Source organism: Sciurus vulgaris (assembly GCF_902686455.1).
Source record: "Sciurus vulgaris genome assembly, chromosome: 10".
Classification (NCBI taxonomy): domain Eukaryota; kingdom Metazoa; phylum Chordata; class Mammalia; order Rodentia; family Sciuridae; genus Sciurus; species Sciurus vulgaris.
The window spans coordinates 123,755,733-123,771,800 of NC_136470.1; the positions used below are offsets into that span (position 1 = coordinate 123,755,733).

Consider the following 16,068-nt stretch of genomic DNA (forward strand, 5'->3'; position numbering starts at 1 on the left):
AAATCAAAACAAAACTTGAAATAATCAACATATCAACCATTTAAAAGTATAAGTAGGCAATCTGCATAAATATTGGAATGCTATACCTCATCAAATTCTTCAGTCATTTTTCTGATGATTTCTGCATTCTGCATATTTCGAAACATCTCTATTCTCACAGTACCTGTGAAACAACAGATTTTACAGTTATTCTTTATCTACCTCATGCTAAACATAAAATTGAATCTGACCATTGTTTGAAAAATTATAAAGACTTATGTTTTCTCTTTCCTCCTCAAATTCCTATACCTTATATTCTAAAGGAACCTTTTATGTAGGAACTTCAGACTTGTTTAGACATTTTTCAAAAATCTGAATATCTAATGAACTAGATGATAAGTATAGAAAAAGAGTATTGGGGAGGGAGAAGACAAAGACATAAAACATTAAGTTTATGCTATAAGAGAGCACTAAAGATTGAGTTAAACTTACACTGGTGATATCTAAACACATAGCTAGCTGCCTTTGTATTAAAAATGTCTGAAGTATAGAAAATATATTTCTCTTGTGGCTGTTTCTTATATTCTTTTTTAAATTTTCTTTTAGTTGTACATGGACACAATACCTTTATTTTATTCATTTTATGTGGTGCTGAGGATTCAACACTATGACTCACACAGCGAGGCAAGCACTCTACCACTGAGTCACAATCCTAGCCCCTGTTTCTGATATTCTTTATCATCAGAATGTTCTTCAGTAAATTAAAATGTCTATTGATATAATACCACTCACACCTGTTTTCTCTGAACATAAAAAGTTCCTAAGTTCTACATAATTATCAACAAAGAAAAATTTACTTTTTCATCCTATTCTTTCATAATATTTCTATATTTGTTAGTTTATTTTTACCTCAACTATGATTATGCAAACTTTACCACTAATACCAATAAGGAAAAAAGTGGTTTAGTTGAAAATTTGCATTAAAAATCAACATAATTTTAAAAACTGAAATGTAATCCAAAAATCAATCTAGTATACAGAAAATCTTGGCCAAATAATTAAATATGACTGTTTCTTCAGCATAAATATAAAATATTCAAGTTTTAAAAAATCACAAAATTAAGACTCTAAGAATTAATCAGAAAATAATTATAATCTCTGACAGACTTCTTGTCAGAAATTATCAACTCCAATTCAAAAAACATTCAAGAAAAGAGGGGAACTACTCCTATTGGGTCTCCTCCCACCTTTTACAAGCTCTACCTCTTTTTCTTCTCACTTGAATAAATCCTATTGTTTTATGCTTAAAAAAAAGAAAATAAAGAAAAAGAGGGAAGTGTCTCTAAAATGCACCATATTTTTATAAGAAAGAGCATGGAACAATAGAATAGTTACTAGAAGTCAAGAAAGTGTAGCCTTCATTTAGAGTAATAACCAATAAGAGTGGTGAATGTCTGTAATTTCAGCTACTCAGAAGGTTGGGGCAGGAGAATCACAAGTTCAAGGACAGTCTGGTCAGCTTAGTAAGACCCTGTCTCAAAGGATTAAAAAAAAGTTTGGGCTCAATAGCACATGCTTGCAATCCTACCAAATGAGGAGGCTGAGTCAGGAGGACAGCAAGTTCAAGAAAAGATAAGGCAACTTAGAGCCTCTCTTAAACTAAAAAATATAAAAATAAAAAAGGGTTGGATTTATAGCTCCATGGTATAGCACCCCTGGGTTCAAGCCCCATTAAAATAAATCAATAAATAAATAATGAAATTAATACATTTTTAAAAGGTCTAGAGATATAGCTCAGGTGTAGATTACCCCCAGGGTTAAATTCCCAGTACCTCAAAAAAAAAAAAAAAAAAACAACAACAACAAAACAAAACAAAAAAAAAAAACTAAACCAAACTAAACGACTATATTGGCACATTAAATTCAATTCACTACAGGATGCTGAATTTATCAATATTAATCTATCAAGTATCAATAACAGGTATTCCCTATATCCAAGAGTAAAGATAACAAAGTTGAGGTTGGAAGTTAGGGAAGAAGAAAAAAAAAAATTTAAAGATTTTGTTCCAAACATGTAACTTCTTAAAAAAAAAAAAAAAGGGAAATTTTTGTATTGTGAATTTATGTTAATGACAAAAAAATCATGAAGATAATTTACTCATTACAATACAAGCTTAATTTTGCAAGATTTAAAATTAAAGAGGAAATCTGAAATTAAATTTGAGGCCACAAATAAAATTAATAATCACAAATAAAAGCTGTCTCTGGAAGACATTCAAGCACCCAAAAACAAAAACTGATTTAACGACGTAAGTCAATCAAAGTTAACCCTCTCTGGGTTATGAATTATCCTGTCAATTTGAAATAGATTTCCACAGATAAATACATAATACATTTTTAAAATTTTTTTTATCGTATTTACTGTATAACTACTATTTTGCTAGTTGTTGTTTAGTGGCACCCTAGATAAGTAAACTGACATTCAAAAATATTATAAAATTAAAATAATTAAAATTAAATTTTAAATGATTAACCATTCATATTAATCACACATAGATTTTATGGACTATAATGCTGCAAAAGTCAGTAAGGTTACACAGAAAAAGGCTAGGGTTGTGGTTCAGTGGTGGAGTGCTTGCCTGGCTCATGGGGTTCAATCCTCAGCACCACATAAAAAGAAATAAATAAAATAAAGATATTGTGTCCATCTACAACTAAAAAATATTTTTTAAAAAATGGTTACACAGAATATCTTTCATGTTTGGCCTCAAGTTTAGAGTTCTGCCATATAAATCTATATTATAACAAAACTGCTGAAAGCAAGAAGGGCTTGTGGAGGCTCCAACATTCACCATGAACCTGGGGGCACATACGAAAAACTTGTGGAGAGAACACAATGCTGGCACAGACAACATTCCCTGAATCTGCCTGGTAAGAAACACAAAGCACAGCGTGAATACCACCCAATGTGTTTAATGTGAGCTGATAGGAAACAACAGATTTCAGCTGGGACACACTACCCACACAATACATGGCAGATTCCAACAGTAAAGCTCTGGAAAGAAGCATCTTCAATCCAAGTACAGGCTAGGAGGAACTTCCTCTCACCCATGTATTCTAACTTCTATTATCATTAATTTTTATTTCTCATTTTCCTTACAGCTATTTTATTATATGTCTTAACTGGATTATATATTTTTCTGTTTGAAAATTTTCTTTCGTCCCAATTTCTCCTTCTGTAGTATCATGTTATCTTTTTATTAACTGTACCTTTAACAATTTTTAACATTTTAGTCAATTCTGTATTATTTTTACACTTTTCCATTGTTCTTGTTGTAGACATTGTTTCTTTTTTCTTTTTTTATGGTGTTGGGGATTGAACCCAGGTCCTTGTGCTTGCAGAGGTAAGCACTCTACCACCTGAACTATATCCCCAGCCTGACATTGTTTCTTTTACTTGTTTTCTTTTCTGTATTTCTACACCTGGCTTGTTTTTATGTTGTTATTACTGTTATTATTATTATTTTTTTTCTAAGTCATTCTGAGAATTCATGTTTGGCACCTCCATTCATGGCAGGTTTTGTCACTAACCTAAACCTGCTCCTGTTCAGAGAAATCACAGCCTACTCTAGGGAAAACCTAGTCCCACTCAAATCATTGCAAAAGAATATATGAGAAAAATGTCCTCAGTTGACAGTCCAGAAAGACCTGGCCCAAAGTAGGCAGGGTTACAGGGATCTAATGTCCATCTCCTGGACATTCAGTCCCACAACAGCACACATAAATAACACACTGTTTTTGACACCACACCTACAAAAGACCTACCTTCCCTTAAGTCACTCTCATGGAAACCTTTCAAACTGCACACTGTGGAGTAATCACAGTGTGCATCTCAAATACTCCACTGTCAACAACACACCTGTATGAACTACTAGAGAGACCCTACTCTACTGAGACCTACAAAGAAAGCAAGTCCCTGAGTTTCTGAGTTCAACTGCAGCAAAAGTCACTAATCATAGCCTGAGAATTCACAAAGAATTCCAAACACTATTTACCTAGTCCATTTGGAGCTAAATGCAACAAACTGATACTCCAGGGCACATCATCAAAAAAATCTGTCTCACTGAAAGATCATCACAACATGATGGAAGAGATGTTCTTCATAACAGATTCACAAATCTTCATAGAGAAAAGAAAGGAATATGACAACAATGCAACATGATTCCTCTAAAAGTTCAAAACTATCTAGAAACTGATACCAAAGATAACAAAGGGGATAAAAGGTCAAAGAATTAACTTTTAAAAAGAATTGTTTAAAAAAGAATCAACTAATGCAAAGATGATAAAATAAATAGCTGAGTGAATTAAGGAAGACAATGCAGGATATGAAAGAGTCCTTCAATAAAGACAGATTCTGGAAAAGAATCAAATTTTGGAAATGAAAAGTTCAGTAAGTCAAAAATCTCAGTGGATAGCCTCACCAACAGCTTAGATGAAGTGGGAAAATACCATCAGGGCTTGAAGACAAGATTGATGAAGTATCACATTCCATCAGCAATAAAGAAAGAAATAAGAAAAAAATGAACAGAACATACAAGATCTATGGGACACCATTAGAAGATCAAACAAACATATCAGAAGAGACAATGGAGACAAGCTACAGTGCAAAGGTATACAAAACTTATTCAGTTAAATAATAGCAGGAAAAATCCCTAAATATTGGGAAAGAAATAGATATTCAGCTACAAAAAGTATTTAAAACCCAAAACAGACATGACCAGAAAAACATAAAACCTCTGCATGACAAATTCAGCTAAACTGCCAAAAGTATAGAACAAAGAAAGAATATTAAAAGCTGCAAGAGAAAAATGTTAAGTCACATATAAAGGCAGATACAACATAGCAGAAACTCTAAAGGCCAGGAGGGCATGGAATTATGCATTTTAATCCTGAAAAGCAAATAACTGCAGACCAGACTACTATATCCTGCAAAGTTTTCCCTCAGAATCAAAGGAAAAATAAAGACCTTCCAAGAAAAGGATAAACTAAAGGAATTCATGACCACTATACCAGCATTACAGAAGACACTTAAAGGAATCCTAAATCCAGAAAAGGAAGCAAGATAAACACAATCATGAGAACAAAGTAAAGAATAAACCTCACTAGAAGATAAGCAAACAAGAAATAGGACAGAATCAAACATATTGAAGCAGACTGGATGCCTGGTTTTTAAAATAGACCCAGTAGTATGATGCTTGTAAAAAACTAACCTCACTAGCAAAGACTAACCTCACAGAAGCGAAAGGATAGAAAATGATGTTCTAAGAAAATGGAGGTAAAAGCTAACAGAAGTAGTTATATGCATATCTGATGAAACAGACATATAGCCAAACTTGGTGAAGAGACAAAGAAGGTCATTTCTTATTAATGAAGAGAACAATCCATTAATTAGGAAGATATAATGGTTATAAATCTATATGCTCTGAACATAAGAGCATCTGGTTTTTATATTAAAAAACACTATTGCACATAGTGGAAGAGAGAGGTTCCAAGAATAACAGTCAGTGATTTTTAATACCCTACTCTCACCAAAAGACAGCTAATCAATGAAGAAAAAAAAAAAAAAATCAACAAAGAAACACCAGAATTAAATTATACTATAGATAAAAGGGAATTATAGACATCTACAGAATAATCTACCCGATACTATCAGAATACACATTCTTTTCATCAAAACATGAAAGGTTTTTCCAAAGTACATCACATTTTAGGCCAAGAACAAGTCTTAACAAATTTGAAGCTGGGAGCAGCGGCACAGATGTGTAGTACCAGCTACTTGGGAGGCTGTGGCAGGAGAATTGGAAGTTTGAGGGCCACCTGGGCAACACATACAGAATGTGACTCAAAATAAAACAAAGAGGTCTGGGGAAGCAACTCAGAGGTAGAATGTTCCTGGATTTGATTCTCAGTACCACAGGAGGAGAGGGGAAGTGAAATATTTTCTTGCATTCTATCATATCATAATGGAATGAAATTGTAACACAGATCAAGAGAAACTATAAAAATTATACAACATGAGGAGATAGAATACACTTTGAATGAATAGTGAGTCACAGAAGAAAATGGGGGGCATTCTTTTTCATCGGGAGTAAATTTTTAAATTCCTAGAATAAAATGAAAATGGAAACACAACATACCAGAATCTATGTGATACAGGGAAACCAGTTATCAGAGGGAAGTTTACAACTGTAAGAGCCTACATTGTACAGAAAAACCTCTAATAACCTAATGATGCATCTCAAGGTCCCAGAAAAACAAAATGGGAGGGGGAGAAACTCATAGAAGGAAAGAAGTGATGAAGATCAGAGAAGAAATAAATGAAACAGAGGCTAAAAGAACAATACAAAGGATAAGTGAAAAAAGAGTTGATTCTATGAAAGATAAAACTGGAAAATCCTTAGCAAAATAAACAAAGGAAAAAAAAAGAGACCCAAATAAATAAAATTAGAAGTGGAAAAGGAGAAACTACAATAGAACAAGTTGTGAAACAAATTATAACATCACTGAAGTCAATACCAATCACTATGAAATATGATTTAAAATTGTTATCGAACTGTAAAATCCAGAAAGATAAATTTCTAAATAACATATAACATTCAAAATTGAACAAGGAAAATATATTAAAAATTAAATAGATCAGAAACAAGCAATGAGACTGAAGTCTCTCAACAAAGAAAAGCCAAGAACCAGACCAGATTTATTGCTGTATTTTACTAGATTTTTAAAGAATACCAATGCTGCTCAAACTACTCCATAAAAAAGGGAAAGAACCCTTCCAAACTCATTCTACAAGGTTGTGTTACCCTGATACTGAAACCTGATAAGCACACCACAAAAAAGGAAATGATAAGCCAATATCCTTGATGAACATAGATGAAAATATGCTAGATAAAATATCACTTGCAAATAGAATTCAGCAATACATTAAAAAGGTCATACATCATGACCGAGTTGGCTTTATTTCAGGAATGCAAGTATGGTTCAACGTATACAAATCAATAAACATAACACAGGACGTAAACAGAATCAAGGATAAAATCTGCATGATCATCTCAATAGTTGCAACAAAGACCTTGATAATATTCAACATCCTTTTCATGACAAAACCCCTGAATAAATTAGGTATAGAAGGATCATACTTTAACATAAAATGCTATACTGTATATAAAATGTATTTGTTGCTAATTTTTTTATTAAGCTACACAGTGATACACAGTGCTGAGTGTGGTGGCAGATAGCTGTAAGCCAAGAAACTCAGGAGGCTCAGGCAAGATCACAGACTTCAGACCAACCACAGCAAATAAGCAAGACCCTGTCTCAAACTAGAAAATGAAATGGGTTGGGAATGTAGCTTAGTGGTAAAATGTATTGTATCCAGGTTCATTCTTTAGTACACCTCCCCGCAAAGAAAGAAAAAAAAAAAAAAAAAGAGAGAGATGCACAGTGAACATTTTCTTGTTTTTCCATTCATTTCTCCCTGGAATCTGAAAAACAAGGCATTAATTTGTTTCAAAGTTCCAAAATGTCTATAAAAATATTTCATTTTTTTCATGAGTTCACCTTTCAGAAATATTCAGATACACATTAATATATATCATTTTAAACATTCTGACAATTCTTATTTTAATGCCTGTGGTACTCCACCTCCAAGATAATCTCCTGGCCAATAATCCCCCAACTTTTGTTATTCAAGGTGTAAGGTACTCTTCTACTAACTATGGGCTGAATTTAGTGACCCTTATCTAACAAACAGAATAAAGAGGCAGTGACTATGTGTGACTTGGAAAAGAGATCATAAAAGCAGTTGTGTTATCACACCTTTTCTTTTTTAGAGCTCTGAGGGAAGCATGTTATGAAGAGACTCAGGCAGTAAACAGAGGCCCAAAGCAACATGAATAAGTCTAGAGGGTCCTCCCATAGACAAGCATTAAGTAACCGCAGCCCTGTCCTACAACTTGACTACAACTTTTTAATAGATGTGGTGAAGCAGATTCTCCCTACCTAAGCTGTTCACAAATTCTTAAATCACAAAAACAGAGATAATAAAGGGTTAATGCTATTTTTAAAATTATTCAACATTTTATTTTACTTTTTGGTACTGGGGAATAACAGGGTACTTTGCCAATGAGCTACACCTCTAGCTCCTTTTATTTTTAATTTTGACACAGGGTCTTACCAAGTTACTCAGGGCCTCATTAAGTTGCCAAGGTTGACTTGCAACCCTCCTGCCTCACTGGGATTACAGGTGTGTGCCACCACACCTGGTGAAAAGGGTAATAGTGTAATGCCATAATTTCAAGGATATTTTCATAAATGATTCAGGAATTATATTCCTAGGTTATCTATTCTTGAGAAATGCAAACACACTGATGAAAAGAAGGACTTGTAAATGAAAGGTCACTGCAAATTTATTTGAATTAAGTATCTTCCATCAAAGAAAATTAAGCATAGAGATCCAACAGAATAATTAAATTAGGGGGTACTACTACTAAGTAACAAAAAGAAATTAATGTAAACAGTCATTAATTTATACACTTAAAATGTGTAAATTTTAATGTATGTAAATAATGTGGTAAAATTGATTTTTTTTAATCCTAAGAAAAAGGACAATGCTAATTCTATGGCTTCAGTAATAACTTATAAATGTTACTGTTAATAATTCAACTATAAATAATGCTCAACTCTTATTTTCATGCCCATTATGTCAGCCATCATATACAGTGGAGTCTTACCTACATTTTGAATAACCTAGTTATGTTTTTTCATAAAGGGAGGACTACCTTCCTGCATTAATTTAATGTAATAAAACAAGAAGGAACAAAATGACTAGTATCGAAAGTACTATGAAAAGACAACCTCAAGCTTAACATCTTTAAAGGTGATTATTCATATACAAATAAACATTAATATTAAAAACCATAATTTTGAAAATAAACAAAAACTGAATACTGAGGTTTTTTTTTTTTTTTTTTTTTTTTTTTTTTTTTAAGAGGAAAATCCTTGTGCTGCTACAATGACTATTCCAAAGATAAGTCTACTTACTTACTTTCAAACTATTCATTCTTTTCCAGCTGGATCCTGGGACTCTACTAAAACTTTTTCCTAACATCAGTCATCTCTTAGTTGATATACCAAATTGTCCTGCTTTCATAGTAGTAATCTTTTCTATTTAAAGCATTTGTTCATTATATTGATTTCTATAGCATCATACTCCTCTCCACTGTATTCTGTGAACATCTGTAAGAGAAACGTATGGTAGAAACCACCACTTATTAAACTTTTCATTCCTTCAGTTATATGAAAAACAGCTAACATCTTTTATTCTTCTCTCTTACTATTAAGCTCTCTTTAAAAGGTTTAAAAAAAAAAAGGAAAAAATGTGTTGTCTATAACTCAGGATTATCACTCAAAGAGCTAATCTCACTTCACTTTTACATTTTTGGTTCTCAAAAGGTACACATTTTCTAATAGAAGTTTATCATAAGATTATGGATAAAGACAAAGATGTGAAATTATATACATTCAAAGAAACAAATATTTGAAAACAGTGGGAAAGAATAGAGATTACATTTTAATCTCTTAAACAGTAACAAGTTATCTATGAGAATGCTGAAAAAATTAATTACCAACATACATAATTTATATAAAAACATAAAAGGCTGTCTGAATAGGCAGTCTTGACAAGATAATATTTCCAATAAAGGAAGAATTGTGAAATTGACTTTTCTAACAAATAATTCCAGAATTAGCAGTGAACAATAGAAAGCTACTATTATGTACTTAAATTTTGTTAAGCTGCTAGGGAAAGCATAACTTGGTACAACCTCTGTGGTATGCAATTTTGGAAATGTCTATCAAAATTTCAAAATTTACATACTTTTTTTGTGGGGAGGGGTACTAGGGATTGAACTCAGGGGTACATTCCACCACTGAGCCACATTCCCAGCCCTATTTTGTATTTTATTTAGAGACAAGTTCTCACTGAGTTGCTTAGCATCTTAGTTTTGCTGAAGCTGGCTCTGAATGCGTGACCCTTCTGCCTCAGCCTCAGGGGCCACTGGGATTACAAGTGTGCGCCACCGTGCCTGGCCTCACAATTTAGATACTCTTTGGTCCTGAGATTACATTTATGGCAAAACATCCATAAACACGTGTGCAAAATAAAGAATATACAAGGTTATTCCTTGAGAACTATTTGAAAAAAGGAATGAAAACTCCAATGTCCATAAATATCTGATTAAATAAAAGAAATAATAATAATAGTAATAGTTGGGAGCACCAACTAACATTTGGGGCTTACTCCCTCCTAAGAAGCACATAATGTTAATACATTTAGCCTTTACAATAATCCTACGAAGAACTGCTATTATTTTTCCCACTTTATAGATAAGAAAACTCAGGCACGTAAAAGTTTAGCAACTTACAAAAGTTGTTTCTCAGTAGCTCATCTATAGTTTATGTGCAGGCAGACTGACTATAACTAACCACTGCTCTTTATTGGCTATCGAAGGCAATGGAATCCATGGAGTTTAACTAATCTGGAAAGATCTGTAGGATACAGTCATAACACATTAAAGGAGAGATACTGATATATATTTTGTGCATGCATTAAAAAATTTCTGAAAAGATATATAACTAGCTGCCAAAATTGGTTGCCAGGGAAACAGAAAAGTGTAATTAAGGCTCAGGAATGAAGGATGACATCCCATTGCATATCCTTTGCATTTAAAAAATTGAACTACATGAATATATTACTCAAACAAAATATTGCATTAGGCCATTTCAAAAAAATGTTAAAGATGAATCTGAATGACAGTTCTTAAACCTTGCCTATGGGTGCTAGACACAGTGGTATACACCTGTCATCCTAGCAACTCAGGAAGCTGAAGCAGGAGAATGACAAGTTTGAAGTCAGCCTCAGCAATTTAGTGATGTCCTAAGCAACTGAGCAAGACCCTATCTTAAAATACGAAATAAAAAGGCTGAGGATACAGCTTAGTGATAAAGCTTCCTTGAGTTCAGTACCAAAGAGGAAAAACAAAAACCTTGCCTATGGGGCATTTATGTAGTCACTATCAACATGCATTCATTAGAGGGTAGGGGCAAGAATGTTTAACCCAAGTTTGCCAGAAATGCAAAATTGTGTGTTTATGTATATGCTATCACAGGATACAAAAGATAAAATTGAAAGCAATATGAAAATAGGACTGGAAAACATGTGCTTGCATAATTATTGATTAGGGATAATTTAAAAAGACTGCAATTATGGATAGAGTTATCACAACATAGAGCAGAACCCTCAAAAAGTCATCTTAGAGTGGTTTAGAGTCTTTGGAATGACACAAAGTAGTAATTCTCTTCTACCAGTTACTACAACATGGCACAATGGAAAAATCTCCTGATCTCCAGGAAACTCAGATTTCTTACCTTTATTTTTATTTCATTTTAAATTTCTTGCTGTTTATTCTAAACGGAATCTCTGTACTCAGTCATGTGTTGTGTGTGTGGTGCTGGGGGGTGGGGGGTTCCAACTCAGGGCCTCTTGAATGCAAGGCTGGGACTCCACCACTAAGCTACATCCTCAACCTGAGATTTTAAATCTTTAAAGTGGTGATGGTACCACTAAAGAACAAAGATACTACTGTAATTCCTAAAGCCTAGAATAGAACCTAACATACAGGAGGCATTAAAAAATTTGTTAAAGAAATAAGGATAATTAAATGAGATAATAAAATATTTTACATTATGCCTACAGCATACAAGATGCTCCAGTTAGTATTAGATATTAGGTTTCCCTAATTTGGTCATTCATTTTTACCTTTGACCTTAACCAAAAGGCCAAGAAACAAGAGGCTATTTTTTTGATAAATTATTCTGTCAATTTTGGAATCAAGCAAAAAGCTCTAGTTCTTAACCTGACCTTACTGGAAGCCAAATTGCCGCGTATGAACTTTTCTAGGCTAATACTGTTTGGAGAATGAGACTATTTCTCTGTTTCTTTATATTTTTTTCCTTCTTTATTTATAAATGCCAGGACCAGGAAAAGTCATTCCTAATAGTTTTTCTACCATCCAGACCTATAGCCTCCAGAACAGAGATTAGGTCCAATAATACTAACTACCCTTGTCCAAACACCTGTAATCTACCACAGGGATAATTTAAGTGAATGAAGAACTAAATTTCAGAAAAGCCAAGAAGGAACCAGCAAAATGCACTCCCCACACACAAATGAACCACAAAGCGCATAGAACACTCTTACCCTATCCTCCTTACTCACTTTTAATTCTCCCTCTCCCTATTCTGTAAGGCTAGTCTTCTTTGAATCCTAACTATACACAGAAGTAGTAGTGGGTACCAGTACAAGCAGAAGCAGAAGCAGGCAGAACATAACTCTGCAGCAAAACTACTTGTTCCAAATATTGAAATAACAACTTCTTAGGTTTATGGTTTTTATGATATAACATTATAGCTCACTCAAATTACTGAAACCTGGGTGTGGCTGAAGTACACTAACAACGCCTAGCACATTGAGCAAAGAGCATTCTGAATAGTAGATATGTTTCAAATAACTATTCCATGTATGGATCAACTTTTTATTTTAAAGCTTTAATACAGAATTTTCATAAGTGAAATCTAATGTGCTAAGTTACAAAGATAATCTAAGAATATGAGAGGACAGCTTTTTGTAGTCACCTTTTTTCATTTTTACTTTACCTAGTAAAGTAAAAAGTAGAGAACACTATAAATCAAAATAAAATGCAGAAATATTATAAATATGAATGAATTGCCAGAGTAAATCTTGGTTAGTAAAGGGAAGTGCCAAAACTACTAAAGTTTAGGATTCACTAAAACAAACAACTGCTTACAAGAAATGTAGAACTTCAGTGACCCAGTAATTCAATATCTATATATATCTATCTGAAGATCTGAGGAGTACTTGGAGAAAGTTAAGAGAAAAGGACACACACTTGACTGCCTTTCAATGAGCATTTCAATCATAAATATCTTGAGATATATGTGATCTCTCTGGGTAGTAAATGGAAAAATTGGGGGATTATCTCAAGGTATTATAAAAATACATTTTGAAAACTTGCAAATTAGTTAGAATGCCTTAAAAATTCAAACTGTTGTGATTACATCTCCAGTGATAAGTCTGTCTCTAGATGGCAGCCTGTACTTTGTAACAATCCCTGTAAAAAAAAATGAATACATTTCTTCCTTTGTAAAAGATAAGCAAAAAATAAAACTAAACACTCAAAAAAGAGATATCACTTACTGGCATATAATATGTGTTTACTAGTCTTTCAAGACTGTACAGGGTCATTCCATCCACACCAAGAATATATAACTTTAGTAAATATAAGGATATCAAATTGTGGAACTGGGTTCAGCCATGCTAATATAGTTCATGGCCCAAACTAAGCACTGTCCTAGATCTATTCCTTTCAACAATCTCTGAAGTATTTCTACCAAACCTTCGAACCCTTATTACTGAATATTCTCATCTTCAATGCTAATGCTGTTCATGTAAGAGAAGAATCAGAAAAAATGATAGTGAGGAAAAGAAAATATTTATTTTTTAAAATGTCTGTTTGCTACCTCAGTTCTATTACTAATACTAATATGGTTAAAGACAGGGTACACAGATTCCTAAGTATCTATTAATCTTTGGAAACTGTATGAAAATATTTATTTACATTGTTTTAGAGAAAGGCCCCAAATTTGGGGACCTTTCTTAAAATTCTTAAAGGAATTTGAGAATTCAGAAAGGCAATAAGTAGGCATTAAAGGAAAAGTATCAACCAAAGAATTTTAGTTGTACAGGACTGATGGAAGAAATTAAATGGCTACAATAAAGAATGGTTCTACAGAACACCAACACTGCTGGGCGCAGTAGAACCCACCTGTAATCCCAGTGGCTCCGGAGGCTCAGGAAGATTGAGAGTTCAAAGCCAGATTCAGCAAAGGCGAGATGCTAAGCAACTCAGTGAGACCCTGTCTCTAAATAAAATACGAAATAGGGCTGGGGATGTAGCACAGTGGTTGAGTGCCCAAGTTCAATGCCTGGTACCCCACTCTGTCCCCATCCCAAAACACAGAAGGCTGATACCATTCATAGCATGGTATAGAATCATAAAAATTAGAAATAAAAGGCTGAACGTTTTCTTCTAATAATGAGACTATGAGTAAAATGTTGAGATAAAGGGAAAGACAGGTTTCATTTCTAAGGGGGAAGAAAAAAGACACAAAGATTTGCCTATAATGATACACTGAATGATTTGTAAAACAAGTATCTATTTGTCAATGTATCCTACTTCTTAGATAACACTGTATATTTGACTTGTTATACAATTTAAGATTTAAATATTTGAGATTAAGATATTGTGGTAGTCCCCTCTCCCCCACTACAAACAGATGACCAAGTACTATTCCTTCAACCTGTGCCTCAAAGCTCTGTCAATAAGGCAGGAGTTCTAGCTCACTTGTAGAGAGCACTTGCCTAGCACAAGTAAGGCACTGGGTTCAAACCTCACCACCACATAAAAATAAATAAATTAATTAAAGTTATTGTGCCCATCTACATCTAAAAATAATTTTTAAGGCTCTATCAACAGAGGTCCCAAATAACATCAAATATATTTTCATAAAGTTTCTCACATGAATTTTTTCATGTGGCACAAATTTTTTAACTCATCCTTTACCTAGAATATCTTTTTCTATTTTGTCAAGCTTTTCTGTATATGATTAATGAGAAAAACATTAATTGGCTGGGTTTATTAATATTTTAATCTCAGGGAATTTCCTTCAACAACCAAATTCTCACTTTTTAAAAAATATATTTCCTATTTCACAATAGTTTTAGGCTTAAAGAAAGTTACAAAGAGAGTACAGAGTTCCCACATACACCACATCCAGGTGCACTTTCTGCTATTATCTAACACTGTTACAGTACATTTGTCACAAATAATAAGCCAATATTAGTAACACCAGTAAGAACTAAAATTTGTACTTTTATTTGTATTTCCTTAGTTTTTACCTAATGTCATTTTTCTGTTCCAGGATCCCATCCAAAATACCACAAAAGGTGATATTCATCAAGTCTACTTATACTGTAGAAGTGCCTTTAAACTGTGATACTTTCTCAGATTTGAAAACCTTTATTTTTTATTAAATCCAACAAATTTTTAAGTGTACAGTACAATAGTGTTAACTATAGGCACAAAGTTGTACAACAGATCTTTAAAACTTACTTTGCATTCCTGAACCTTTATATGCACTGTTAAGCAACCGGCTACCCATTTCCTCTTTACCCTGTCCTTGGCAACCACCATTCTGCTCTCTGCTTCTATGAGCTAAGTAGCTCATACAATTGGAATCATGCAGTATTTGATGCATGACTATATTATTTCACTTAGCATAACATCATCCATGGCCATTCATGTTGTCACATATTACAGGATTTCCTTCTTTTTTAAGACCTGATATTCTATTGTTTGCATTTACTACACTTTCATTATCCATTCATCCTTCAAGGGATACTTGTTGCTATGCATATCCTAGCTATAGTAAATGATATTGCAATGAACCTGGGGATATAGATAGTACTTTAAGCTATTACATTTTTAATGTTTAAAGGAATTTCTATTCTGTTTTCCATTTTTACTCACACCAATATGTAGGGTTCTAATTTTCTAATTTTCCACATCCTTACTAATACTTGTCTTTTATTTTTTCACTTTTTTGGTACTGGGGATTGAATCCAACAGCCCTCTACTACTAAATTATACACCAGTCCATTTTATTTTTTGAGACAAGACCTCACTAAGTTGCCAAAACTGATCTCAAGGTTGCACTCTTCAAGTCTCAGTCTCCCAAGTAACTGGGATCACACATGTGCTTGGTTCTCTTTTGTTTTATTGGTAATATTCAGTCTAATGGATGTGAGAATATTTCATTGTGATTTTAATTTACATTTCCCTAATCACTAGTGATGCTGAGCAACTTTTCATATTCCCGTGAAAACCATTT

General features: G+C 33.3%; 1 protein-coding gene across 9 annotated transcripts in view; it reads right to left on the minus strand.

Annotated features, from left to right (window-relative positions):
- STAG1 (STAG1 cohesin complex component) overlaps positions 1 to 16,068 on the minus strand; it is a gene marked incomplete at its 3' end in the record, with an annotated part of 382,903 nt that overhangs the window by 189,488 nt on the left and 177,347 nt on the right. For 8 of the 9 annotated variants that reach the window (XM_079154996.1, XM_079154998.1, XM_079155002.1 and 5 more), the window contains one exon: positions 87 to 163. In XM_079154996.1, coding sequence (XP_079011122.1) covers positions 87 to 163 — 77 coding nt within the window. Of the gene's footprint in view, positions 1 to 86; positions 164 to 9,085; positions 9,277 to 16,068 lie in introns of all 9 variants that reach the window. The other variant, XM_079155005.1, reaches the window with a different exon arrangement.